The 26578-nt window shown below is 44.2% G+C and overlaps 1 protein-coding gene across 2 annotated transcripts in view; it reads right to left on the bottom strand.

Annotated features, from left to right (window-relative positions):
* Positions 1–883: 883 nt before the first annotated feature.
* Positions 884–26578, bottom strand: part of LOC125880918 (caskin-2-like) — a 77140-nt gene continuing 51445 nt past the window's right edge. For both annotated transcript variants that reach the window (XM_049563754.1, XM_049563755.1), the window contains 11 exons: positions 24803–24920; positions 21862–21990; positions 16349–16476; positions 16082–16163; positions 10000–10073; positions 9816–9926; positions 9558–9659; positions 9221–9359; positions 5821–8052; positions 4225–4447; positions 884–3568 (listed from right to left, as the gene is read on the bottom strand). In XM_049563754.1, the coding sequence (XP_049419711.1) occupies positions 3472–3568; positions 4225–4447; positions 5821–8052; positions 9221–9359; positions 9558–9659; positions 9816–9926; positions 10000–10073; positions 16082–16163; positions 16349–16476; positions 21862–21990; positions 24803–24920 (3435 nt within the window). In that variant the 3' untranslated portion in view covers positions 884–3471. The remainder of the gene's footprint in view (positions 3569–4224; positions 4448–5820; positions 8053–9220; positions 9360–9557; positions 9660–9815; positions 9927–9999; positions 10074–16081; positions 16164–16348; positions 16477–21861; positions 21991–24802; positions 24921–26578) is intronic.

Below are 26578 nucleotides of genomic sequence, written 5' to 3' on the forward strand. Positions count from 1 at the left end.
TGTAGCGTAAAAGCACTCCAAGTGGTCAGAAGACTAGAAAGGCGCTATACAGATACAGGTCCATTCACGTTTTGGACATAAAAGGTCATTATTATTTCATAATATTAGAAATGTGTGTCAAATTTTGTCATAATTAGCGCATAAATTCTTGAGTTAAGGCCCAAAACATTATTTGTGGGGTCACAGTGACCTTGACCATTGACCATCAAGGTTCCAAGTTGATGTTTATACCAAATTTAAGTCCCTTAAGGCCTTCTTGAGATATTGCTTTCACAAGAATTGGACAGACACAAGGTCACAGGACCCTTGACCAATATATTCTAATCATTTCATCCCTGAATTTAAATGGACGTTTGTCAAATTTGAAGAAATTCCTTCAAAGTGTTCTTGAGAAAACATATTCTCAAGATTGAGACGGCCGAGTTCACAGTGACCTTAACCTTTGACCATAAAAATCAGTTTATGGTTAAGTCCAAGTGGAAGTTTGTGCCAAATTTAAGGGAGAATCCCTCAAGGCGTTCCTGAGATAACACATTGGTATGTATGGGGTCAATGGACGGATAAGACAGATAACCTAAAAACATAATGCCTCCGGCAACAGCGTACAAAGAAGTTACCACCGTAACATTTTCACTGGCTTTCAAGCACTTTCTACTGTTTACTGACCTTTTCTGGCACATCTGTCACATCCAAGTTTATAAACCACAAATATAACTGAGAGCCATACTCCTCTACTGGCGCTGGGGAAAGGAGTCTGTCGCTTATTTTTGGTTTTCCCACATTTAAATAACCTGCATGTATGTGTTAATTTTAGTGGAAAAAAGGGTACAGAGTAAGTAATCATCCTCACTTCCTATCTGAATACACCTGGACAAACTCTTCCTCAGTACAAATTCTCCTTTTAATGATTTTCAGGATGATACAGAATTCAATGGAAATATTATTAAAAAGTAACAGGCATCCATCAAAACAGAACAGAGGAATCAATAGTGCTAAATGTTATGTTTGATGTAAAAATACAAGTACACCTCGCAATCTTAAAAACATGCCAACTCCCTGATTTTTTTTTTTTACAGTGCATCCAAGTCTTGAGAAGAACTTTCTGAGGGCCATTAAAAAAAGGACAAATGAAAAATCAAAGATGGCTTTTCACTACTGAGCTCACTAACAGAGGATGGCTCACAGACAGACACTGAGTCGCACAATAAGTGTACGGCATTGGGTCAATGGCTGACAGTGGCGTCAGGTGGGTCAATCATAAAAGCATAGTTTTGTGCAGTGAATACTTTGTAAGGTGCATTACAACAGAGGGAGAGGTTAATGAAAGTAAAATGCAACGAAACAACAGCTCCTAGTTCCCAAACATTACGTTCACTGTACAACCTTTTTGAGACATCCGGCTTCGGTAAACTTTGGTGATCCTGAATAACTTGTCTCACAAAGCTGGTTACCAGCTGGTTCTGTTAACTCTGACTTTATCAACCCAGCTATAAGCTCATGTATATGGAAGAGCTAATCATATGCAACAGATCCACAGTAACATATTTAATGAAAGTACTGATTCCTGCTGGGGAATTCATTCACTGCAGCAGTAAAAAGTAAAAAAGAAAAAGCCAGAGTTAACCACAATAAGCTGTTTAACACACTGATTGCTTTGTGAGAGGTCCCTGCTCCTCAGTGGAGTCTGGAGTGTGCTAGGAGAATTTAAAGGGACAGTTCACCTCAAAACAAAAAATACATATTTTCCTTTTACCTGTAATGCTATTTATCAGTCTAGACCAGCCAACCATATCACCATGCAACTAATTCTAGCTTACGTAGCTCCACTGAGCTAGCTAACATTACAGCTCAGCCAAGGAGGACGCTGTTAATGTTCATCTGACACTGTCACAAGCCTCTTATCCATGAGTAGATGCACACTTCCTTCTGCACAGTAATACAGCAGGTGGGTATACTTTGGTAAAAAGAAAATATTTCCTACATGAAACTGCTCACAAGGTCTGTGGATTATCTTAAGCCCACAAGCTCACCTGGTGGGGCAGGTACCTCTTGTACAAAGGCTTTGTCCTTGCCGCAGTGGCTGCGATTCCAACCCTCAGCCCTTTGCAGCATGTCATTCGCCCTCTCACCCCCTTTCACGGCATGACTGTACTGTCAAATAAAGGCAAAATGCCCCCCCCCCCCCCAAAAAAAAAACAAAAAACTTCCAGTGTGTTTTTTGTTGCTTTGAGCTCCACCAACCGAGTGCCAGCTAGTTCTATTATACTGGAGAGAAGGCAGACAACTCCACGGCTGATATCTCCAACACTCTAAAACTTAAACCAAAACAATTTAGACTGATAAACAACAGCACAGGTAAGGGAAAAAATATGGATTCTTAATTTTGGGGTGAACTGTCCCTTTAAATGTTAAAAAAAAAAAAAAAAAAGTAAAGAAAAAAACTTTGCAATGGCGTTTTAAAAGGTATCAACTTATCATTTGATGTTATTTTACTTTTTAACATGTTAAAGTCTTTAATGATTCCTGTAGCACACTGCAGACTCCTCTATATAAACCCGATCTCTAACTGTGTCGAGTCACTTTGAAATAATGACCATATTCTTTCAGATGACTTACTTGAAATGCTTTGTACTCTTTGGAATTCTTCTCTGAAACCAGCACACTTACAGTCAATTCACTTCATAGCACCCTGAGGCGAGCTGTAAAACCTTCCAAACTGTTAGTGGGAGGTGGACTGAGCTCCACAGTCACACCTGATGCACCGACGAGAACGCTTTAAAGACAGAATGTTTCCTCACTTAGTGCTGACAGAAGCCCCACAACGTGCCTCCTGAAGAGGATAAAAGACTTTGGTAAAAACATGTTGCAACACATCAGGAATACGCTGCTTTAAATACAATAGTTTTCCCGTGTTATAGACAAGAAGCAGCAAAATATATATAAGACAGTTATGCTAATATACACCAGAATGATTTAAACAGTGAACTCTATTTGTTACAAAACAAACATACAGAAGTATAAATATATTCAGTATAAAGACTACACACATACACAGTGTCACCATAGACTCATCTATATATTTACAGGTAACATGAATAAAGTGGACCCTCATTCCCTTTAGTGATACTATACTGAACACACACACATACACACACAGAGATGTGTGGAAGCTGCAGTTTGTTGTTCCTCCAATAACATTCCCAGGTGTGTGTCCTAAGGCGAAGTGCTCGCGTTGAAAAAAACTGGGCAATACTGAGGAAAAGTCGTGCAGGAAATCCTCAGATGTGCACTTTCTGAGAATTTCCCCCGTCGTGGATAAATAAAGTTTCTGTTATGGATTTACCCAGAGTGATGGAGAGGAGCTGAGCCCTCCATTGTCTCTGCTCTCAGCAGCTTCAAAGGGAGCTCACTCTCCGTGTTTGGTCTGTCGCTCTCCTAAGAAAGGAAGTTTGTGAGGGAGTTGGGGGGATGTCACTCCAACATAGCGTCCAGCTGGTCAGCCAGGTCGTCGAACATGTTGCCGATGTCATCCAGAATATTTCCTGCCGCCTTCACTGTGCTGCTGCCACTGAGAAACAAGACAGGACTGTGTTACAAGCAGACTGTTAACAGTATGTGGAGTTCAGTTGTTCTAGGTAACGCTGCTGAATAAAGTATAGTGCCTGGTTCATCCTCATATTGAATTTAAAAGAGCAGCATGAAGGATTTAGTGGCATCTGGTGGTGAGGTTGTAGAATGCAAGCAACTGAATAGAATGCTGCATACTGTAAAACTGTGGCTACACATTTTGACAGATAAACACCTGTCTCAATTAGACGTCTGGTCTGGTTACCACGTAGTTCATTTTTATAAACCTTTCTTTTTGGAAGTATAAAACCATGTTGTTTGCTGTCCACTGAAGCTAGGGTTAATTAGCTGCTTAGATCTCTCATACAGATACAAATGTTTAAACTTGTGTCAATATGGACATGCTGCACATATTAGCTCGGTAAGATTTTCCACAATTCAATTGTTTGGTTCATTTTACTGAATCCATGGGCACCAGAGAAGACAGTAATTCATTCAGATTTACTGGCCTGGTAAACAAGACAGAGGCAAACAAAGTGGTGACTTGGTTTTGAATAACATAATTGATACACTTCCTTGTCCTGCATGTCCCTGAAAGCCCTTTGTGGAACACACAACCAGCCTTCCAACATGTGAGTGCAGATCAGTAGTGCTTACCTGTCCACATTGCTCCCCTGCGCCAGTTTGTTCTCCACCACTTTGAGGGCAGCCTCCAGTGACGTACTGGTTTGCTCCAGCCTCTTCTGAGCCAGCACCTCCAGACCGGCCGTCCCTGCTTTCCCTGTCTGACCTGGAGGTGCCGAGGTGGGGTACGAATGGGCCGGAGTTGGGGTAGAAGGAGCAGCAAACGTAACGCTCTGGACCACGTTGAGGTTCAGTCCTGAGGGATCAAAGGTGAGGGATTAATCTGTCATCCAAACAAAATGCATTTTGAGTTTGTTAGTTAGTTGGTTGGTTTGTGTTAGTGTGTGACATTGGTATTTTAAATGTTTAGTTAGGATTTATCAGTGTCTCACAATAACAAACTACCGATCAAGGCAGTGGTAGACCAGCAGCTCCAGTGCTCAGCAAGGTAAAATTACTGTTTTTGTCAATGGAGTCTGGCTTTGAAGACACAAAGCACTCACTGTTAGTTCAGTTCCCTGTCGGAAAGGGCTGTCTGTTTTGGAAGTACTGAGCATATGACTGGATAACTGACACTTGGATTACACTGCACGAGTTTGTAAACGGATGTTTTGATACAGTTTTGCTGTTGTAAAATGCAGACCCTTCTTACTTCCATTTTTTGGATTTTTGGTTCACTGTGGAGGTATGCAAGAAAAACGTAGTGTTCTTCACAAATTCAATGAAACGCGGGGTGAGGAACTGATAAATAAATAACCACTTTGTAGGTGAAGGATTCCTTTAATGAGGCAGATTCAGGCCTAGTGTGTGTGTACTTCTGAAACCACTACTTCTGTTTTTCGGGCTCCAGTTTCCCAAAAAAAAAAAAAAAAAAGGTCAACACGAGTGGTGTGATAAAAATATATGATATCCACACGAAACCGCAAACCCCACTACCAAGTGATGTGATACACATGCCAAAGCAGTAGGTGGCGATGTAACTTCTAACGGAAAGGCCATTTTAACCAATCAGAAGTCAGAGTCAATACCGTAATAAGGAAGTGCGGAAAATAAAAACAACCCGATCCACAAAAATAGCGCGACCTAATTCAACAGCAGAGGTGCCTGAATGACCAACTATACTACCACGAAAGCAGCAACGGGCCTGCCAACGGAGGTCCAACCTGGCCGTATCCATTACCTCCGTTGGCAGGCCCGTCGCTGCTTTCGTGGTAGTGGGTAGCTAGCAACAGGAGCATCCTCCTTCGTTCGTCGTTAGATCAAGCAGCTGGATATGCCATGCAAAGGGAGCAGATAGCACGCTCACAAATAAAGTTAGCAGCAGCATGTTTGTTTGGTCTGCCATTTCACTAGCTATTTACCGTCGTTCTGACATCAAACAATGGAGACAGGTAATAAAATACTGCGGTTATCCTATCTACACGCAACCTCTGGCACCAAGTCTTCCAAAAATTTCACCCTGGACTCCAGTTTCAAAGAAATGCAGTTTCGGGGGCCCCAAAATTGCAGTTGCGTGTGGCTAAACAGCCATATGGCATAGGATAATACACGGTTTCAGAAGTACACGGGTCCGTGTGGACTAGGCCTTAGTCACAAAATAAGCCAAAATCTTTTTTTTGCCAGTCTTACCTGCTGTTGATGCAGACACCATGCTGGGCTGAGGGAGTCTTGATACAGACAAACCAGCAACTTTCTGGGGACTCTCTGGCTTGGACATCACTGTCTGCGGGTGCACAGGTTTGGGGCTAGGTATACATGTCTGTGTGTGAATGCTGCCGCCCAGTTTCGGGGAGACTGTGTGAATCTGTACACTGGTTAGTTTAGGAATGGCTGTTTGTGGACTAGCTGGTACTGAACAGACGGCTTTCTGGGGGGTTGTTGGTCTGCTGTTAGGGGGTTGTTTGAGTGGACTGGGAGGTTTTGAGGACACTGGAGGCTTTGGGCCTTTTCCCATGGAGCCCACTCTCTGGAACATAATCACTGGCCTCTGAGATTCATCATCACTCTGCGCCCTGAATTCATTGTGCATTTGAAGACTGTTGGTTTGCAGGTGGTTGCTGTCTTTGTGAGGGGAGGTAACCTCATCAGGTGTCAGTGAGTCTTTGTCTTTGGGTTTGTGTCGTCTTTTCACTGTGTCAGACTCTTTCAGGTTGAACTCGGGGAGCTCCAAGCTGGTCGGAGTCTGAGCTGGACGTTGTGGAGAAGTTCTGATTTCAGTGTCTGCGTGGGTGACAGCTGACATCCTTGGCCTCTGTTTGATAGTGAGGTTGCCTTCTTCAGCGAAAGGGAGGTGGTCAGCGTGCTTCGGAGATGCAGTAGCACTCTTTGACATTCTTTCACTTTTCCTGTCTCTCTCTTCAAGTGTTTGCCTGTCAATCTCCACTTCGGTCCTCTCGCTTCCTGTCCTCCTCAGGCCCCCAACGCCCAGAGCAGGGACAGGTTTGGAGTGCTGTAGGATGACGTGAGGAGTCATCCCGTGTGGAATCGGGGAGGAAACGGGATTGAAAACAGGTGAAACTGGGATATGAGGTGGAGGTATATCTATCCTCCTGGATGGGCTGCTGCTGCTGCTTCCCTCTAACCTGGCTGCGATGCTCCTCACACTGCCTGAGCTCTCTGTCTCCACCCCTCCCTTCACCTCTGGCTCCACCCCTTGTCCATTGCCCGGTTGGCGTGCCGGGCTGCCGCTTACCGAGCTCATCCTCTTGGGCGGTGGTGGGGGAGGGCCTTTGCGTCGAGATCGCACAGCAAAAGAGTGGCTGCGGTTGATGTGGCGTTGGGCCCCTGTGGCACTTGTGTGCCCGCGTCCCGGCCTGCGCGACAGGGTGGCATAGGAGGGCATGGCTCCAGAGGAAGCAGAGGTGTGGGAGGGAACAGGGTCGTCATCATCGTCCGGTTCGCCATCAGACAAGGCGTAGCGAGTCAGGCTTTGGGCACGCTTCTTGTGCGGGCCCCTCTGGACTTCCTCAGCTGGGCCCTGCCCAGGCCGGGGTCCCAGCAGAGGTACAGCTCCAGGCAGAGGCTTGGAAAGCACCCGTGGGGCCCCGTTGATGCCTCCTGCCTGAGCGTGGATGTAACTGAAGGCCTTCTGTGTAGGGGAAGGCTGCGGGGATGGGGAAGAAGGGGAGGGAGGTGGATGATGCTGAGGCTGATAGAGGCGGTTTGGAGACTGGAAGTGTTTGGCCTTGGGTGGGACGGCCGGGTATGCAAAGCGAGGCATCTTGCTGGGGGTTAGCGGAGGTGTTAGGGGGGAGAAGGGGAGTTTGTTGGGGGTAGCTGAGCGATTCTGGTGCTCCCACATCTCTGTAGGTCTCTGTCTACCTCTGCCTCCAGGACTGCTTCCCCCACGCTTGGCCTCCTCCCCTGCACCGCTCCCTAGACTCTCCTCTGACCGGCTGGATACCTTGGCTGAGGACGGTGCAGCCTGGTGATCTTGAGAATATCCTGAATTTCCAGAATTCCCTGATCCCCGCGATCTCATGCTAATGCTCTCCTGACTGACTGACATGGCAGATATAACTGCTGCAGAGGTCACGCCCCTGATGCCGAATGCCTCTGCAGCTCCTCCCCCAGCTCTGCCCATCATAGCACTCTGCAGCTCGGCGCTCAACTCGCTGTCCTGGAAGGACATGAGGGTCCTGGGGGTGCGAGGGGAGGGGCAGCAGTCGTCAGAAGGAGCATCAGAGCGGGCATGAGCGTGAGCGTGCACATTGTGTGTTGGTGTGTGTTCAATGGCCACCAGCTCCAGGGCAGCGGGGGGCTTCCGTCGAAGAGTCCCACCTCCAGCTCTGTCGGCATGGTTACGAGAGCGCTGCAGGTCACAAAGTCTCTTCACTGCTAACATGAGCTTCTTCTGATGGCCTGAAACAGAGAGACAGCAATCACTACAATCTACTGAATACAGAACACAGAGCTTCCTATTATAAGTCAGCTGCTTTAAAGATATACTATCAATATGTAGAATTCTCCTAAAAAAAAAAAGAAATGATGTAATGATGTATAGACTCATACAGAAGTAATCCCTCTCAATTATCACTTATGACCCACTAGAAGTGTGGGGATGTATTTATCTGCAGAGACTGAGACAGTGAAGTTTTCACAAACATGTATGTGTTTGGGAAGTACATGGCATACAACTGGATAAATGAGACTTTTGGATTATACTGCATGAGTTGTGTGAGTTTATAAACAGATGTTTTGATATAGTTTTACTGCTGCTAAACGTGGCCCCCTATGACTTCAATTAAACAAGTATTTTCTCTGTTTTTGGATTCTCTGTTCATTGTGGAGGCATGTAACAAAAACAAAGTTTTCTTCACAAACTGAACATAACACAGGGTGTGTAACTGATATACAAATGGTAAATTGGGGGGTGAAGTATTCCTTTAAATTAGTCATCCCTCTTTGAGTTATTGCTAATTTTCTTAATTGCTACAAAGTATGTAGAAAACATTTAAATGAAATTTATTCATGGTCTGAAGTCACTTAATTTCTATCACAGTAAAAAACTGTAAAATGAATGTGTGAGATTCAAAAAACAAGATGTACAGTCTAAAGCCTCTCTTGTGACTCCTAGAGGTGCAACACCAACAATATGTTGCGTGAAGGGTTCAAATGGTATGAGATTTTCATAGTGCAATAACCATTTCAGAAAATACTACAGTTTCACGGTATTCGGAATTACACAATGTGTGTGCCGTAAAAAGTCTGACAAGCAGTCAGGTAGAGAATGAGACGTGCGCACACAGGTGAGATTCTCTGTTTGGTAGCTTTTTTGAAAATACCGTAGTAAAGCAAATGTACATGGTATGATAATCATCAATTTTTAGCCCATGGTATACCCTGAATCCAGTACACCACTGTAACCCTAGTGCTGTGAAGCGTCAAGTTTATTTGGAGACACAAACAAGAGCAAGTTCAAATGGACATAAAAGGATCTGAAGAGAGTGAAGAGTAAACATTTAAATATGGAACAGCTTCATCCTTTGGGGACATCCACAGCACATACATATTCGGTCTAATTGCTCACCCAGTTTGGTGATGCCTATCTCCTGCAGGTCCTCCCAAGTAATGTCTTTGACGATAGTAATGGAGTCATAGCCGTTGTCACACAATCTCTTCTGGTACTGAGGCAGTCCAATCACACTCAGCCACTCTCCCAGGTCCGACTGAGAGCAACAAACAGACAGTCAGAATCATTTTGGGTGCTGTGCTTAGCTAATTTTAAGTAGTACTATCAACTGTGTGACCATGATGGAACACAGTTAGACACATGTGGTTCAGAGTATTACAACAAATCCAAGAGAAGTAGCTGCATTTCAGGGTTGTTACAACATGTGAGTCAGACATTAGAGGTGTGTCCTCACAGGAATGTAATCAGGCAGCCACTCAGGGATGCTCAGCTTGCCGATCTCCATTGAAATCTTCTTTCTGTGGCCTGGTTTGGTCACTCCAATAGCTGTCAGGTCCTGAAGGACAAAACACACAAAGGCAGCCAGTGAATACACAACATCAAAAAATGAGGACAAAAACATTTCATCATTCAAATATTGGCAATGCTTCAGTACTATATACAATATTTACACAATTCATCAATGCTAAAATGCTAACTGTAATACACACACCTCAGGGGTCATCCTGCTGATGGTGGGTACATCATATCCTGCACTGATGAAGTTAGATGTGTACTGCTCCAACTGGAACTCACATAACCACTGGTAAATGGCCTCAGAGTCCTGACAACAGAGACGGAGGATGTTTAGGAGGTGTCTCTCTCACACAGCTACAGCACTAAAGTACTCAACTGACCTTGCCCTCCAGAAGCTCTTCTGGCCTCACAAAGCCTTTCTGAGGAGTGCCGTTGACCTGCCGACGGGAACCACCTAAAAAACACACATGATCAGTCCTATAGAACGACAACCTCCGCTGTGCTTTATTGTGAGTGTGTGCAGGGTCAGCACACCCTGGGGGAAAAAGGAGACACTGTTAGAATATCAAGAGCCCCCTAGACAAAGACGACGCAACAGCAAGTGTGTGACAAGTGAGTCAAAACTGTATGTAAAAAAATGCTAAGAATAATACACATTTGATCAAGTTACTAATAAAATCTGCATTAAAGGAATACTTTACACCCCAAATGATCATTTGTTTGTCAAGTACTCACCCCTTATTACATTAACTTTATGAAGAAAACTTTGTTTTTCTCACATGCCCCCATGGTGAACGAAGAATTCTAAAACTCTTGATTAATTTAAGTCATAGGGTCTGCATTTATAAACAGCAAAATTATATCAAAGCATCCACTTACAAACTCTCGCACAACTTGTGCAGTTTAATCCAAGTCTCATTTATCCAATTGTATGCTCAGTACATCCCAGACCTCGTCAACATGGAACTGAACAGAAAGTTAAACTTAATCTACGCTCTCTTCAAATCCAAGCTCAACTGACAAAAACAGTAATTCTACATCACTGAACACAAGAGCTGCTGGTCTACCACTGCTTCTGTCAGTGTGACTTTGAAGGATCTCAAATTACCCTTTAAAACAACTGAGTCAAAGAATAACATGAACCAACCAATCGAGGCAGTGGTAGACCAGCAGCTGCCATGTGCAACGAGGTAAAATACTGAGCTTCCAATTGGATAAACGAGATTTGGATTATACTGGATGTTTTGATCTAGTTTTGTTGTTGCTGTTATTCACCTTATGACTTCAATTCGATTCTTCGTTCACCGGAGGCATGTGACAGAAATGTTTTCCTCACAAAATCAACATAACATAGGGTGAGTACAGTAACTGATATACAAATGGTCATCTTGGAGGTGAAGTATTCCTTTAACTTAAGTCATGTCAAACTCAGTTAAATCAGTCTTCTCCTTGCAGCTGTCTGGGTAAGAGAGGTTGTTGTTGTTGGGTCTCTCCTGGTGGGTTAGGGTGTGTTATCTACCTGATCTGAAAAGCCACTGAGCACACTCATGACTCATCTCTCTTTCAGTCATGACACATTACCACAGATCTCAGAAGAATGCACCTTTCCTCCCATTTTCTCTTAACTTTGTCTGTCTTTTTGCCTGAGGCGAGCATTTTGTTCTTTTAGTCAGTCTCCTGACAGGGTCCATCACCTTTTAATTATCACAGTCTATAAAGCACCTTTCCGAACACCCAAATACACTTTGCACAGCCAAAGTAAGTAATGGAGGAGATAGAAAACCAAATCCAAAAAAGGGAAGGACAATTGATTTAATTATACCAAGAAAAAAAAATTCAAACTATCAGCATGGCTAGACACCACAAATGGTTAGTCAGAAAATATGTTCTTTTGTGATTTGGATGAACTGAAAATTAATGAGTGATTGAAAAGATATTTTTAGCCTGAGGTCCTTGATTAAGGGCATAGGTTAACAACACTTAAGACAGCTAGCCCAGCTCTGTCCACAGTATGAAAACACCTACACTTGTCTAAACCTCACTACATAAATGTTGTGTCACATAACAGAAACATAAAAAGTATTTGTTCTCATGGGAGTTGAAGATGCTGGGAACTCCTTTTTGGCGGGCAGCCAGACACAGTGATTTCCTGGAGCCTTGTTATCACCATTATGCTACCAAGTTTGTGCAGACACCTATCCGAATAGGCAAACAAGTCTGTTTGAGCATTTAACTCCTAAACCCATAAGTGTTATCTTTAAATATCTGTTTGTGTAGAGACTAAAGCAACAAGATAAGTGGTGGGCATCTTTTTGAACAGGCCAGGCTAGCTGTTTCCCCTGCTTTCAGTATTTATGCTAAGCTAGGCTAATCACGTCCTGATTCTATTTCTATACTAACTGCAGAGACACCACAGTTATATCAATCTTCTCATCTGACCCAAGCAGCAACCTCCAGGGCTGAAAGAGGAAGGCAACAAGTCACTACCATGGCCACTATGTTGGTTAGGTAATGTGACCATGGTGTAGCCCTCGATTCACAAAGCATAGGCACAACTTTAGCTGTAGCTACTTCAGTGTGTTTACAGTTCATGAAAGTTAATTTGAATGTTTTGGGTGCCTAAAAAAAGCCTGTTCAATGTTTAAAAGACCCCCCCAAGGAGTCAGACATTCAGCTTTGCCAGTACATTTTGTTTTAATGGTTTTAAGTCTGTTTTTACCATTAGCACTAGCTACAAAACAGGCTGAAAGTTAGCATTAGCATTGAAAATTACCAATAGCATTAGTATTACCACAGTTAATAGCTATAAATGCACAATGCTAACCAAGGTAGCAACTAGCGTTATGGGTTATTTCCATCCTCTCATCAAAAAATGGTCACCTCTGGCACCAAAAATCCAAGATGGCAACAGCCAAACTGCCAAACTCAAGGCTTCAAAATGGGAATCCATAAACCAATGGGTGATGTCATAGTAGCTATGTCCATTATTTTATACAGTCTATCATCTAACCCCAGGAAAGTAAGTGGTTACATGTGTTTCCTAATTACTTAAGATAATCTCAACATTTAGATGCCCCGGGGCCAAAGAACCTCTGTTTTTTTCTATCTGGACCTGGACCATTCTCGTGTCTGTGTTGCTTATCTTTCTGTATTCTTTATTTGCTCTTTTTTTGAGTTTTTATTTTTCTCTACTTTGTTGTGAAGGTCAGGGGCCCTGCTATCCCAAAAGGGAGTAAAACAGTAGCTAGTGGAGAGGTATTTGGCCTCAGGGCAAAAGAAAACTTTTAGGTCAAGATGCAGGCTGCTCTTCACAAAGGCAACATGAAGTGTGTACAGTGCAAAACACATTTGGCTTAATATTATAGATCAATATAAGTCTGGAATACAGTCCTAAAAAGAGCTAGTTGTTCAACAGTTTCTTTGCATCTGACAGTCATAACAGAAAAGGAAGAAAAACTGGAGAAAAAGTAGGACTGATATTAAATTTATGTCCTAGAAATTCTACATTCAAACTCAGAGTATCAGTTCATCAGGAGTATCTTCTCTGGTTTCATATGCACTTATCTTTACATTGTCTGAATAAACAAACACTGATGTGAGTAGACTCCTCTGCTCATATCTAACAACTGAAAGTACAATAAATGTGAATTAATGCTGGATCCCTGGCAGCTACCATAAATAATCAAACAATCCTTACATGACTTCTTACCCTTTAGGAGGAAGGAGAGCGTCAGAGCTCCTGATGTTTGGCACTTCATCCTTCTTTCTAACTATCCTTCATGCAGAGCAGACATTTCTTTCAGTTCAGTCCTCTGATCTGTTCTCTTTCTCCCTCTGTCTCCTTCACTTAACAAATATGTTTTGCTCTTTCTGCTTCTGTTCCTGTCTCCTCCCTCTGACCCCTCCCTCCCACTCCTCATTTCTCTTCTCCTTCACTTTAAACCTCCTTCCTATTCAGCCTGAGGTCAACAGAGATCCTCTGCTTCATTTAGCATGTCACCCTCTAACACTTTAAAGGCCCCCCTCTCAATAAGTCCAGAGAATAGCTGCAACACGTGCGCTTTTCTAGGATTTTTCTGCACCTGCCCTTGAGATCTAAAAGCACGCACACATACACAGACAAAGGCACGTTCTGGTAGCCCGTAGTGCTTCCCTAGAGAGGTGATCAGGTGCTTTTATGGGTTGTGTGTTTGAGAGAAGCGTGTGGTTTTATTGGTTTCTGTGGTGAGGTGTGCTTGTTCTCTGTCCTCTCATCTCACATCCTTGTACACTGACAGCAACAACAGCTCAAGCTGCAGAACAAAAGCACTATTTGTCTTTAATTGCATTCCTCAAGTGCATAAATATTTTTACCTTGCAAAAGAGTAGGAGAAATAAATTGGAATTTTTGGAAAATGTCATAAAATAAAGAAGTAAAACTGTAATACTAGTAAACAGTCTGTCACCTTTCATGTGTCAAATGAGGAATGTGGACGACAAGAAGTTATAGGTTTCACTAATAAGTATCATTACCCTAGATTTAAGGCCATGGAAAAGAAATTAAATCAATTACACAATGAACACTATGAGTCTGTAACTGAGCACAGTTTGAAGTAGCATCTAAAGCACAGCAGGGACTTGTTTTATTCCAGACAGCTGAGTCAAAGAGTGCAGAGATCAAAACAAATTCATGGCATCAGCAAAGGATTAAAGCTCAGGCTTCATGACTCTGTGGAAATTATATGAAATGGAGCCAGAATGTACTGGGGGACTGAGATGACTGTATGCTGCACTTCATCTGAGGAGATGGGAAAGTTAACCGCACATGCATTTGACAAACCAATCATTGTCTCCATCCTCAGAGCCCAGGCCAATTACACTCCCAGGTTTCAATATCTACACTGTGTTACACCCCACAGCATGTGATATCGACCTGATAGGCACCCTTTAGTGTCTTTATGAGACACATCAGGCTTTAAGCTAATGTAAACCTGTCAGTGGCAAAACTTCAAGCCAGAGCAACTGACATAGTACAAGGAGCGAGAAAGTCTATATAAGGTGGAAGGGAGGGGAAGTGGATGAGCCAAACAAAACAAGACCTTCATGCAGTAGGCTGAAGCTCATGTCATTGTGAAACCAAAAGTCACTGATGTTTTAACCAAGCGGTAAACTCCAAGGCAGAAAAATTAAGCCTTTACACAAGTGCCAAAAACTGTAGTTCCTCAGATGGCCACTTGAGGTTGGCTCTAAAACAGAGTGAGTCCCCATAAACCAGTAGCCTTGCGTCACAGTTTAATCTACTCAGCATAGTACTTGCATTTGGCCACATCATTGAGCTAGTTTGCTGTCTCTGTTAAGTAGCTGTCAGTTAGTCAGTCACTCTACAATAGGAAATGGCAACTTAAAATAAAAGCTGCCTCTGTGCCAAATGTGCAAAATTAAGTGTGTTTTTGATAAACCTGGCACATTCATGAGTCACTTGTGGTCCATTTAGAATGGACCTATGACCCACTTTTGGACTGCAACCCACCAGTTGTGAAGCAATGCCATAGACCACCATGCTAAAATGCTCAAATTTACTGCAGAAATAAACACTATTACAGCTTGGTACAGAAAACAGTTTTGGTCTCTATAGCTGCTTTCAACATTCATGACACCTGTACGGGGGGTTCATTTCTTTATAACTCACCTGTTTACATTTTATTAAGGCTCAAAGTTACGTATATTTAAGGGCAGGGCCACCTGAGTGGCAGGCCATCTTTGAGCCGTCGCTACAGTCTGTGAGTTGGATTCACCCTTCACTCCTCCACAGTACCAACCTCTCATCTAAATATGGTCAACTCTGGTTTTAGGAAATCAAGATTGTGACGGCTGAAATGCCTACCTTGGGGCTTAAAAATTGCAGTCCATAAAGCAATAGGTGACATCATGAAGCGTTGCATAATTTACTTACGTCATTGCGCAGTGGCGTCACCCATGTAACTTATTTACATCATATTATGTAACAAACGTGCTTTTTTTAATACAAAACATGGTCTTTTTTCTGAACCGTACTAGGTAATTTTGTTGCTTAAACCTAACTACTCATGACATTAACCACGTTACAATGTGTTGCAGCTGTGCGTTACCTAGAGACGCTAAAGGGTGTCCTGTGCGTTGCACCGAGGGGCGTGACAAAGCATTGGTATTTGATGACCTGAGAATGAGACCGGGTTGACCTTCCCCACCTCTGTCAATGCACAGCCTCTTTTCCAAGCTACATACAAGCAACATAATCCGTTCTCAGGAGCAAGATTTTCATTGTAATCCTATGACATTGCTCCCATAATAGTATGACTTTCTTCTGTAACTGCAACTTCTTACTGGAATATTAGATGTGGTATGTAGAAAGGAGCTGAGACAGAAAGAAATCCTAACATAGATCTGATAGGATTGTTAATTAACACAAGAAGAAGACAGAAGAGGTTTTATTCCCTGACCAACCTGTGGATCCATCAGCCTGTTTGCTATGGTCTGCTCCTGCAATGTGGAGATGATCTCCAGATTCACCAGCAGAGGGAGCCAGCTGTACACAAAAAATCATAAAGACAAACACATCACTAAATCTCAAGACTGGCTGAGGTCCACTGCAGACAACATCCAAAATGTCAGATTTGATCATCTTGTATTTTAATGTTCATTCATTTATTCAACCAAGTGAAACACAATGACAGTGTGCAGAACTTGTGGAGAAATCAGAGCAGGCCTAACCTTGCCAGTGTCAGCATTGTGGCGATTTTGAATCCCATTCTGTTTGTGGCCACTCTCTGAGCTCTGGCCGCTACCGGCACTGCGGCTGCTGCCCACACTGCCTGCACTCCCAACACTGTTTCTGTCACCTGAGAGAAAACAGAGAGAGAGAGAGAGAGAGAGAGAGAGAGAGAGAGAGAGAGAGAGAGAGATATCACAGTGTGGAATCAGACCTGCATAGAATTTGATAATTAGGAAATGAGGAGAGACAGCAAGATTGTAGGGGGTCATTTGCAAGTTAAGGTATGTGGTCTGAGTGCACTGCAAATAAGTTTTTTAACAAGTCATTAGAAAGTCCTATTCAACCTTAAAGGGTTAGTCCACCATTTTAGGAAATACCCTTATTTGATTTCTTTTCAAAACTTAAATAAGAAGATCAACACCACTCCCATGTCTGTGGGCAGGAACGGACCAATAACTGTATACAAAGATGGAAGGCAAGACAGCTCCCCAAAAGTGAAGCCAAAACATCTTGATTGTGCCCTGGTGGCTGACTGCACTACAGCACATAAATCCCACACCCTTCATGTTAGCGGATGGGATATGGGCCAAACTCACAACTTAAAGTACACTCAAAGTAGTTTTTATCACGCTGATAAGGTAAGTTTGGTTTTATTAGTTATTTGATGCTATAAAAAGGAGGTGTGGCATCACCGCTGACAGTTGTGTGCGTCAATGGGTGTGTAGCAGCTAGCGGCGCTGCTCATTATTGGGTCAAATGGGTGTATGGGCGGGAACCCAAAACCACAGCTCCACTTCCCCATCACCACTGCACAGACTCTGGTTCCAAATGGCGTCACCATTGCAAGGTGGCAGTGGTGGTATGTGGGATATTTCGGCTTCACTTTTGTAGGGTGGGATAAAGTGGAGCTGGTTATCCAACTTTAGATACAGTCACTGGTATTAGGCTAGAGCTGGGAGGCAATTAGCTTAGCTGAGCATTAAGACTGGAAGCAGGAGGAAACAGCTGGCCTGGCTGGGTCCAAAGTTAGAAAAGTCTTGTCTTTAACCATACAATAAAAGAAATGTAAAAACAACAATGTGTTGTTCTAAGGGGGAGTTACATGGTGTAATGAACGACAATTTATCCATACCAGCAAGAAAGTGACAGCATGAAATTCCCATAGACTGTAAAAATAATGGATGTAGCTACTGTGACGTCACCCATTGGTTTGTGGACTATATTTGGGTGAGAGGGTGGCGCTGTGGAGGTGGTGGATCTGACTGAGAAGCCAAGACAATATGGGTGGACAGTCTATTATTAAAGCAGCCCGTACTTCAATATGTGTCACTTTAAGCCTTAATAAAGTACTTCAATGTTGGCTTCATTTTTCAGCTCTGGGGGTTGCCGCTTGGAAATTTCCCATAAAACCACAAACTGTCATTTCTTTTTCTGTTATTGTATGAATTAAACAAACAAGATACAAACGTGTTGATTAGTCAGCTTCTGTGTTAAGCTAGGCTAATCATATCCCAGCTGTAGCTTTGACTGATCAATCAACTCATCTGACTCTCTAACCTAAAGCCATTTAGCATATTTACAAAAATATCATATCATAGTGTTGCCAATTTCAGAAAAAATCTGGAATTATAGATAACATTACCTCTTTGGTTTTGAAAAAACAAACTATAATTTCCATAACTCAACACTACATGAAATGACTTGTTTTGTCATGTTTCATAGTTTTGCTGTGCTGGTTTTCAGGGTGGAGCCAGCTGCACCAACAAGTTGCAAAAGCGGTCTGTTAGGAGTAACACAGAAGTTCAAGGAAAGGCCTTAAAGGAGTGCTGCTCACTTACCTTTATGTACTGCTGCGACAGAACTCAGTGGTTATGATTACAGGATTATTGGGCTGTGGGTTGGAGGGGGTGACAGAGGGGAGGCGTGGGATTTGCAGGGTGGCATGGTTAAGGTCAACACATAGGGGATATGAAGGGATACAGACAGGAATAAGCTTCCTTAAAGAGGCCCAGTTTATCAGAGTGGCTGGGATGGGATCTGACCTACAGGTTCACACAGGGTAGGTTGTGGGTGGCAGGGGGTTTGGGACCACACACCCTTACCAGTGGGAGAGCTCCTGAGGACCCAAATGTCCTGAGTGGGGCTAGCAGGACTAGCTGGGGTTGAGAGCTGACTGTCAGGTGGAGCACCTAACAAACACACACACACTTTAGACACACACTCACTGTAGCTGGGACTGGACCTACTGTATTGAGCTGACACTGAGCACCAGAGGTCTGATCAAAAGGAGACTGGGATCGGGGTGCTGTTTGGGAAGGAAATCTGAAACCTGGGTACACAAACGGAATATAAGACAATGGGCCCCTGGGCACAGTCATGTAAAGGGCCCTCTAGACTGATGCAAAGGAAACAAGGGTTGTGGGCTGGAGGGTCCGGTGTTTATCTCCCCAGGGGATGTATATTAGCCATTCTCATAGTGGTGTACTTCCACCACACACCGACACCAAGCCAGCACTGGAGAAGTTGTATGAAGGTATCAACAGGATGGAGACCTCATGGCCAGAAGCGCCTTTAAATGTGGCCGGAGATTTATGCCATTGTGAGTGAAGTCCTGCCAAGATATCACCAGCACATCAGCTGTCCTACCTGTGGAGGTAACTTGCTCGACCATATGTACACTCCTTTCTGGGAGGGACATGAAAAAGCTTGTGGTCGTATTGTGTCTTTGGTCATATTGCGTCTCTTTGTGGTGTATTACCTCTCTGTGGTCTTAGTGTGTCTCTGTTTGTTTTGTATCTCTTTGTGGTGATATTATGTCTGTTTGTGGTCTCATAGCATCTCTTTGTGCTCGTATTGCGTTCTTTTGTAGTTGTATTGTGTCTTTGTGGTTCTATTGCATCTCTTGGTTGCCAAATTGTTTCTCTTCGTGGCTATGTGGTTGTATTGTGTCTCTGTGTTCGTTTTGCATCTCGTACTCGTACTCGTCGTCCTCCGCTTATCCGGGTCCGGGTCGCGGGGGCAGCAGCCTCAGCAAAGAAGCCCAGACCGTCCTCTCCCCAGCCACTTCCGTCAGCTCTTCCGCAGGAACCCCGAGGCGTTCCCAGGCCAGCCGGGTGATGTAATCCCTCCAGCGTGTTCTGGGGCGGCTCCGAGGTCTCCTCCCGGTTGGACATGCCCGAAACACCTCCCAAGGGAGGCATCCGGAAGGCATCCTTACCAGATGCCCGAACCACCTCAACTGGCTCCTCTCAATGTGGAGGAGCAGCGGCTCTACTCCGAGTCCCTCCCGGATGTCTGATCTCCTCACCCTATCCCTAAGGCTGAGCCCAGCCACCCTGCGGAGGAAACTCATTTCGGCCGCTTGCACTCGCGATCTCATTCTTTCTTTCACTACCCAGAGCTCGTGACCATAGGTGAGGATTGGAACGTAGATCGACCGGTAAATTGAGAGCTTCGCTTTCTGGCTAAGCTCCCTCTTCACCACAATGGACCGGTTAAGCGCCTGCATCACTGCTGAGGCTGCCCCAATCCGTCTGTCAATCTCCTGCTCCATCCTACCCTCACTCGTGAACAAGATCCCGAGATACTTAAACTCCTCCACCTGAGGAAGGACCTCCCCCCTGACCTGGAGTGGGCAATCCACCCTTTTCCGGCTGAGGACCATGGCCTCAGACTTGGAGGTGCTGGTTCTCATCCCAGCCGCTTCACACTCGGCTGCAAACCGCCCCAGCGAGAGCTGGAGGTCACTGTTCGATGGAGCTAGGAGGACCACGTCATCCGCAAAAAGCAGGGATGAGATCCTCCCGTCACCGAACCTGACACCCTCCACCACTCGGCTGCGCCTAGAAATTCTGTCCATAAAAGTTATGAACAGAACCAGTGACAAAGGGCAGCCCTGGCGGAGTCCAACCCTCACCGGGAACAGGTCCGACTTACTGCCAGCCACGCGAACCAGACTCATGCTCCTTTGGTACAGGGACTGGATGGCCCTTAGCAAGGGGCCACCAACCCCATACTCCTGGAGCACCCCCCACAGGATGCCCCTAGGGACACGGTCGTAAGCCTTCTCCAAATCCACAAAACACATGTGGACTGGTTGGGCAAACTCCCATGCCCCCTCCAGCACCCTGGCGAGGGTAAAGAGCTGGTCCACGGTTCCGCGTCCGGGACGAAAACCACATTGCTCCTCCTCAATCCGAGGTTCAACTATCGACCGGACCCTCTTCTCCAGCACCCTGGAGTAAACCTTACCGGGTAGGCTGAGGAGTGTGATCCCCCTGTAGTTGGAACACACCCTCTGGTCCCCTTTCTTGAAAATGGGGACCACCACCCCGGTCTGCCACTCCAGAGGCACTGCCCCCGATGTCCACGCAATGTTGCAGAGGCGTGTCAGCCAGGACAGCCCTACAACATCCAGATCCTTGAGATATCCAGGACGAATCTCATCCACCCCCGGGGCTCCGCCGCCTCGGAGTTGTTTCACTACCTCAGCAACTTCTGCCCCAGTAATTGGACGACCCGCCCCCGAAACCCCCGTCTCTGTTTCCTCACTGGAATACGTGTTGGTGGGATTGAGGAGCTCCTCAAAGTATTCCTTCCACCGCCCGACAATGTCCCCAGTTGATGTCAGCAGCTCCCCGCCCCCACTGTAAACAGTGTGAGCAAGTTGCCACCTTCCCCCCCTAAGGCGCCGGACGGTTTGCCAGAACCTCTTTGGAGCCGATCGATAGTCTTCCTCCATGGCCTCACCGAACTCCTCCCACGCCTGAGTTTTTGCCTCAACGACTGCCGCTGCTGCGCTCCGCTTGGCCCGCCGGTACCCTTCAGCTGCTTCCGGAGACCCACAGACCAACCATGCCCTGTAGGCCTCCTTCTTCAGCCTGACGGCTCCCCTCACCTCTGGTGTCCACCAGCGGGTTCGGGGATTACCGCCGCGACTGGCCCCAGCGGCCTTGCGGCCACAGCTCACAACCGCCGCCTCGACAATGGCAGAGCGGAACAAGGCCCATTCGGATTCAGTGTCCCCCTCTGCCCTCGGGACGCGGTCGAAGCTCTCCCGGAGGTGGGAGTTGAAGATCATCTGGACAGGTTCTTCCGCCAGGCGTTCCCAGCAGACCATCACTATTCGTTTTGCATCTGTGGTGATATTATGTCTCTTTGCAGTTGTACTGAGTCTCTTTGTGGTCACACTGCATCTCTTTGTGGTTGTGTGATGTCTGTTTATGGTCGCATTACATCTCTTTTTAGCTGTTTTGCACCTTGTGTGTTTGATTGACTTTGTCACTAGAAATAATGACAGTCACTTCAAACAGAGGAGGGCCCCTAACCTTTTGGGTCCCTGGGCCTGTGCCCAGTAGGTCTTTTCAATAATCCATCCTCGCCTGGGAGGACATGAATGTGTCACAGGTGGTGAACCGAAACCAAACAGATGGGAGGAAGTTGGTCTGTGTGTGTGTGTGTGTGTGTGTGTGTGTGTGTGCGTGTGTGTGTGTGTGTGTGTGTGTGTGTGTACCTGTGGGATCATAGCCAAGGGTGTATGAGTCATCAGTCTGAGGGGTGGGGCCATGGCTTGAGGAAGGAGCTCTGGATGCAAAGTGCTGTCGTTGGCAAGGCATTGAGGCTTGGCGGGAGAGAGTGCCCCCTAGGGTCAGGGAGAACAGGTTCGGGTTGAGGATGGCATGCATGAGTGAGGGTAAGAACTTCATGTACATGCATGTGTGTTTGTCAGTTTGGCCTGCATGCACAGGTACAGGCTGAGGGATGGCAACAAAAACCACCATTTTAAAGTCTGTTGAGCACATTATGAACTTTGTCATGTATTCTTGTTCATTGAATATTTGGAGGAACAACTAAAAAAGGGCAGAATCACTGTAAATCCCCTCTGGTGTTACATAAGAGGCTGTTGAAAGAGAGTGTAAGATCACCAGCGACGCTCAGAGGGCTTACTTTTCCTTTGTGTGCTGTTGGTCCATGGTTGCTGACACCATTGACATTATCACAGAGCTCAGGCACACACACACATACAGACACGTGCACACACACACTACTGAGTTTGCCTCATAAGCAAAGAGCCTGTCAACGACTTAAAGTCAAACTCTCTTTCTCTTGTCTGTTCTCCCTCAAGCATGAGCGCACACACACACACACACACACACACACACACACACACACACACACACACACACACACACACACACAATATCCCAACGCAGACTGTGAGGGCTTTAGCACTGAGCTGACACTTTGCAATCTGGCCATAATAATCCTATTAATGTGTGTCTGTGTGTGAGTATCTACGTTTGTGTGTATGTGTGTGTTTCCTGACTTGTCGAGGACCTTGAAATGAAGTGTTTTAGTCTGTGAATGTGTGTGTGCATCTATGTCTGGAGCTGTTATTGGACCCCTCGCTGTGCTCGTCCCGCTGTTTGAATGTCAATGGCTTTACAGCTGCAAAACAAGCGGAGGGATCATATTCCTTTCATTCACAGGGATTAAATCAGATGATTTACAAGCACGCTGAACCCTCCAGTGATCATGCATGAAAACATGATAGATCCTGCCTGTGTACAAGTGTCGAGATATATTCTTGGCCCAGATATATCCATTGCCTTGGGTCAAGTTAGCCCATTTAACACTACTCTGTCAGCTCAAGCCCACAGTGTGCAAGGTCCTATGTGTCACTAGGAAGAAGTTATTATAGTATAACTCAGTAAGTATTTATTCCTGCTGTGCTCTCAGTGGTCTTCCATTAAAAGGTAACTTTGGTATTTTTCTGTGTGCGTACAAGTGACTAATGTGGCAATGTAACCACTCCGCATTTGTGCATCATCAATATATATCCACTAAAAGTGTTTGTTTTTTCCACTGACAGGCTCAGATTGTTATTATAAGTGTCTGACAATATCATGAAAATGATCCCTACAGAGATAGAGCTTGTTTTTTTTGGTTTAACCAGAAACAGCCCTGAAATCGCTATCACCAAACCCACTGAAAATAAACAGTAATTTAGCGTGTATAGCATATAACATAGTCTGGTGGCTCAGGCGTAAGCGTTTTTAGGGCCATTTCTGGTGAAACAAATAGGATCTCACACTTTAACAAAAAGGTAGGTTCTTTCCATACTATTATCAGACACTTAGAGTTACAGTTAAGCCTGTCAGTGACAAAAACAAGCACTCTTAGTGAATGTAAATTAGTGCACAACAGCCCATTCACCTTACATTGCAGCCTGTTCACAGGGGTCTTGCTCAACACTGGACCAGTTTCAAAAATTGTTCCCGTTAGTCACTTAGACACAAGAACATCAGAAAATAGAGTCCAGGTTGGAAAATACTGAAGTTAACCTTTTAAGAAATAAGTAACACTTATTGCTTTTTTAATTGGATGTTTTCAAAATCAAATGCATAAAAACATAATAATATATGACTTCTTCACTCATGTAGTATAAAGTCATGTGCATGGTTGTACAAAACTTTTCAGAGGGCACCAGGGCAAAAATTTGCTATCAGGCCTCTATGGACACCCCACTCTTGAACTAACCCTAGGCCTTTGGGGCCTACTTGCCCTTGGAGCCCAAAGAGAGTATGGTTAAAAACAAATAGGTATTAATATACACACAGTAACTAGTCGAGGTCTGACAAATTTTCCTAACTGGCATCGGATGTCACTAGCTTCAGAAAGACACTGGAATGAAAACTGAGTTGATGCCATTTAAAAAGTCTAACAATGGTAGAATTTCTCACTGTGCTGATGTTACCATGATGACATTTTGCAAATGTTGGGTTTTGTTCTCCATACTGTGTGACTAAATGTCATTATTCTACATCAAGATGACGTTGGTATGAGACGTTTGGAAGACATTGAATTTTGTTTACCCAACAACACTATTTAAAATCAATAAAATATCAGCATCATCTGTTGTCAGTGTTCTACAACACTAATGTTGAAATTAGATGCTATCCTGACATTGAATTTTGGTCATCTGACATCACAACCTAAATTCAACCAAATATCAACGTCTCAATGTTGGTAACCAGCTGGGTTAACTACTTCATATACCTTAAAAAAAACTCAACTCAAAGTCCCCCATGAGCTATTTTCCTGAGCTTTCAATAGCATCTATTTTTTTTATCGTTCCTTGTGGTCAAGAATGAACTTTCATACCAAACTCTACAAACAGTTTGGTGGTTAAGAGTCATAACGGTATGAAAAAATCTTAATCTGCAAAGTAACTACAGACTATAAATGTTAAATAAATTTAGCGCAGTAAAATGTGCCATGATTCCTTCGAAAATGTAGAGGCGCGTAGAGCAGCAGAAAATGTAAATACTCCATTAAAGTTCCTCAAATTTGTACTTCACTACAGTACTTGAGTAAATGTACTTCGGAAATTTTCACTAATGAGTGTGTCAGACTTTATGCAGATGTTGGTTGCGAGCTGTTTGTTTGTCTACCTGCTCGTCTGCTGAGGACCTCCACCACTGAAGGCGGGAAGAAGCCCACCCTGTCTGTCCCCCGCTGCGTGTCGTGGATGTGACCTTTCCAGCGGCCGTCTGAGTGCTGCTCCAGGACCTGACACCAACAAATTATGGCACGCTTCAGCTGAAACGTTTTTGGCACTGCAAACAGCATTAGCCTTGCAACAGTTCACAATCACATTAGACGAGACTATGGAACAAAAACAATCATGAAGAAATTATTCAATGATAAGAAGACTGAGAGCTTTGTTTAAAGCAAAAAAAAAAAAAAAAAAAAGGTGGCTGTATAGTGTGAAACTTTGAGGCGTTGGTTTCCAATCATTTTTTTCTTATCAACTATACATCAACTGTGTGCATGTCACATTTGTGACTCCTCCAGGCATGCTTTTAAAACCATAATGAGAGAGCCAATGAGCTGGAAGTACACAGTGAATTCATTGTGAGTGTTAACAAAATGCCTGGAGAGGACAAAAACAAACACCTCTGCCTCCTGACAGGAAACCTCACAACAACATGCAAGTTTATACACGAGTCTGGGATGTCATAATGACTCGTGTATCAAAATACAAAGCAGTGAGCACATAAACACACGCAAATGTGCATAGACATGAATTAGTGCAAACACTGCGTGTGGGGAGGGGGAATGAGCAAACAAGTTGCTAATGAGAGAGTGACAGCAGCAAGTTTGTGCCTGTTTCTCTGCTGTGGTCTCTCGCTCAGGGTACACTAAATTACCCTGCAACATCCCACACAAATCCTAACAACAAGACTTCACTAAAGTCTTCATCATATAATCCTTACCCTGCCACTTAATAGACAGAGTGAAGTAGATGCCAACAGCTAAACATAACTTTCAGCTGAATGTTTTTTTTTTTACAGTAATATAGTGCACCTGTATATTAACAATAAAACAGTAATTCCTGCATGGTTACAAACATTAACAAAACACAGCAAGCCTTCACTTGGGAAAGGTGCAGCAATGAGAAGATGTAATGTTAAATGAGATTTCTTAAGCTGAAACATTAAAGATAAACCAAACCAGCAGCATTTTATGAAGTGTTTCTGGAGGGTTTTTGACAACCGTCAATCATGCATCTCTTTTCTCAGAACTGATAAGCTTTTACTTTTATAAATGTATTAATCCACACCAGCTCCCAAAAATGTGTGTGTGAGAGAGACACCAGTCAAGAAGCAACAACCCCATGATTTTACACTTCGTGGGCTACCTGGAGTGTAAAATCGTGATGTTTAAACAATGCAGACTCAAAAAAAAACAAAAAAACAACAACAACAAAAAAAAATGCATGCATTACTTCCCCCACATAAGCACCAGAGTAAAAAAAATTTCAGCCGGTTTGATATTAAGTCAAGCACCCGACGGTTCCGGTATACAGAATTCAACCACTAGGTGTCGCACTTGACTCAGCAACACTGTCCCAAAAGCAAACGTGCATCCGACTATCACATCACATCATGTATCATCGGAGCTCTCTGTCCACATTGAAACATAAATATCAACTGTGCACCTGAGATCAAATTGGAGGAGTAATCCCTTAAAAGATGGATGAGGGCTTGCTCTCTTCCTACATTTGTACTTTTAAACAAAAAACATGTTTTATATTGTGATTAGGGATGTCCCAATCCGGCTGCCGATATTAGCAAAAAACGTGAATCGGCATCGGATCAGACTGTATGGAAAAATCCGATCCAAGAAATCCAATCCAGTTTTTCATGGAATCCAATCCAGGTTTT

Source organism: Epinephelus fuscoguttatus, linkage group LG20 (assembly GCF_011397635.1).
Source record: "Epinephelus fuscoguttatus linkage group LG20, E.fuscoguttatus.final_Chr_v1".
In the NCBI taxonomy this organism is placed as follows: domain Eukaryota; kingdom Metazoa; phylum Chordata; class Actinopteri; order Perciformes; family Serranidae; genus Epinephelus; species Epinephelus fuscoguttatus.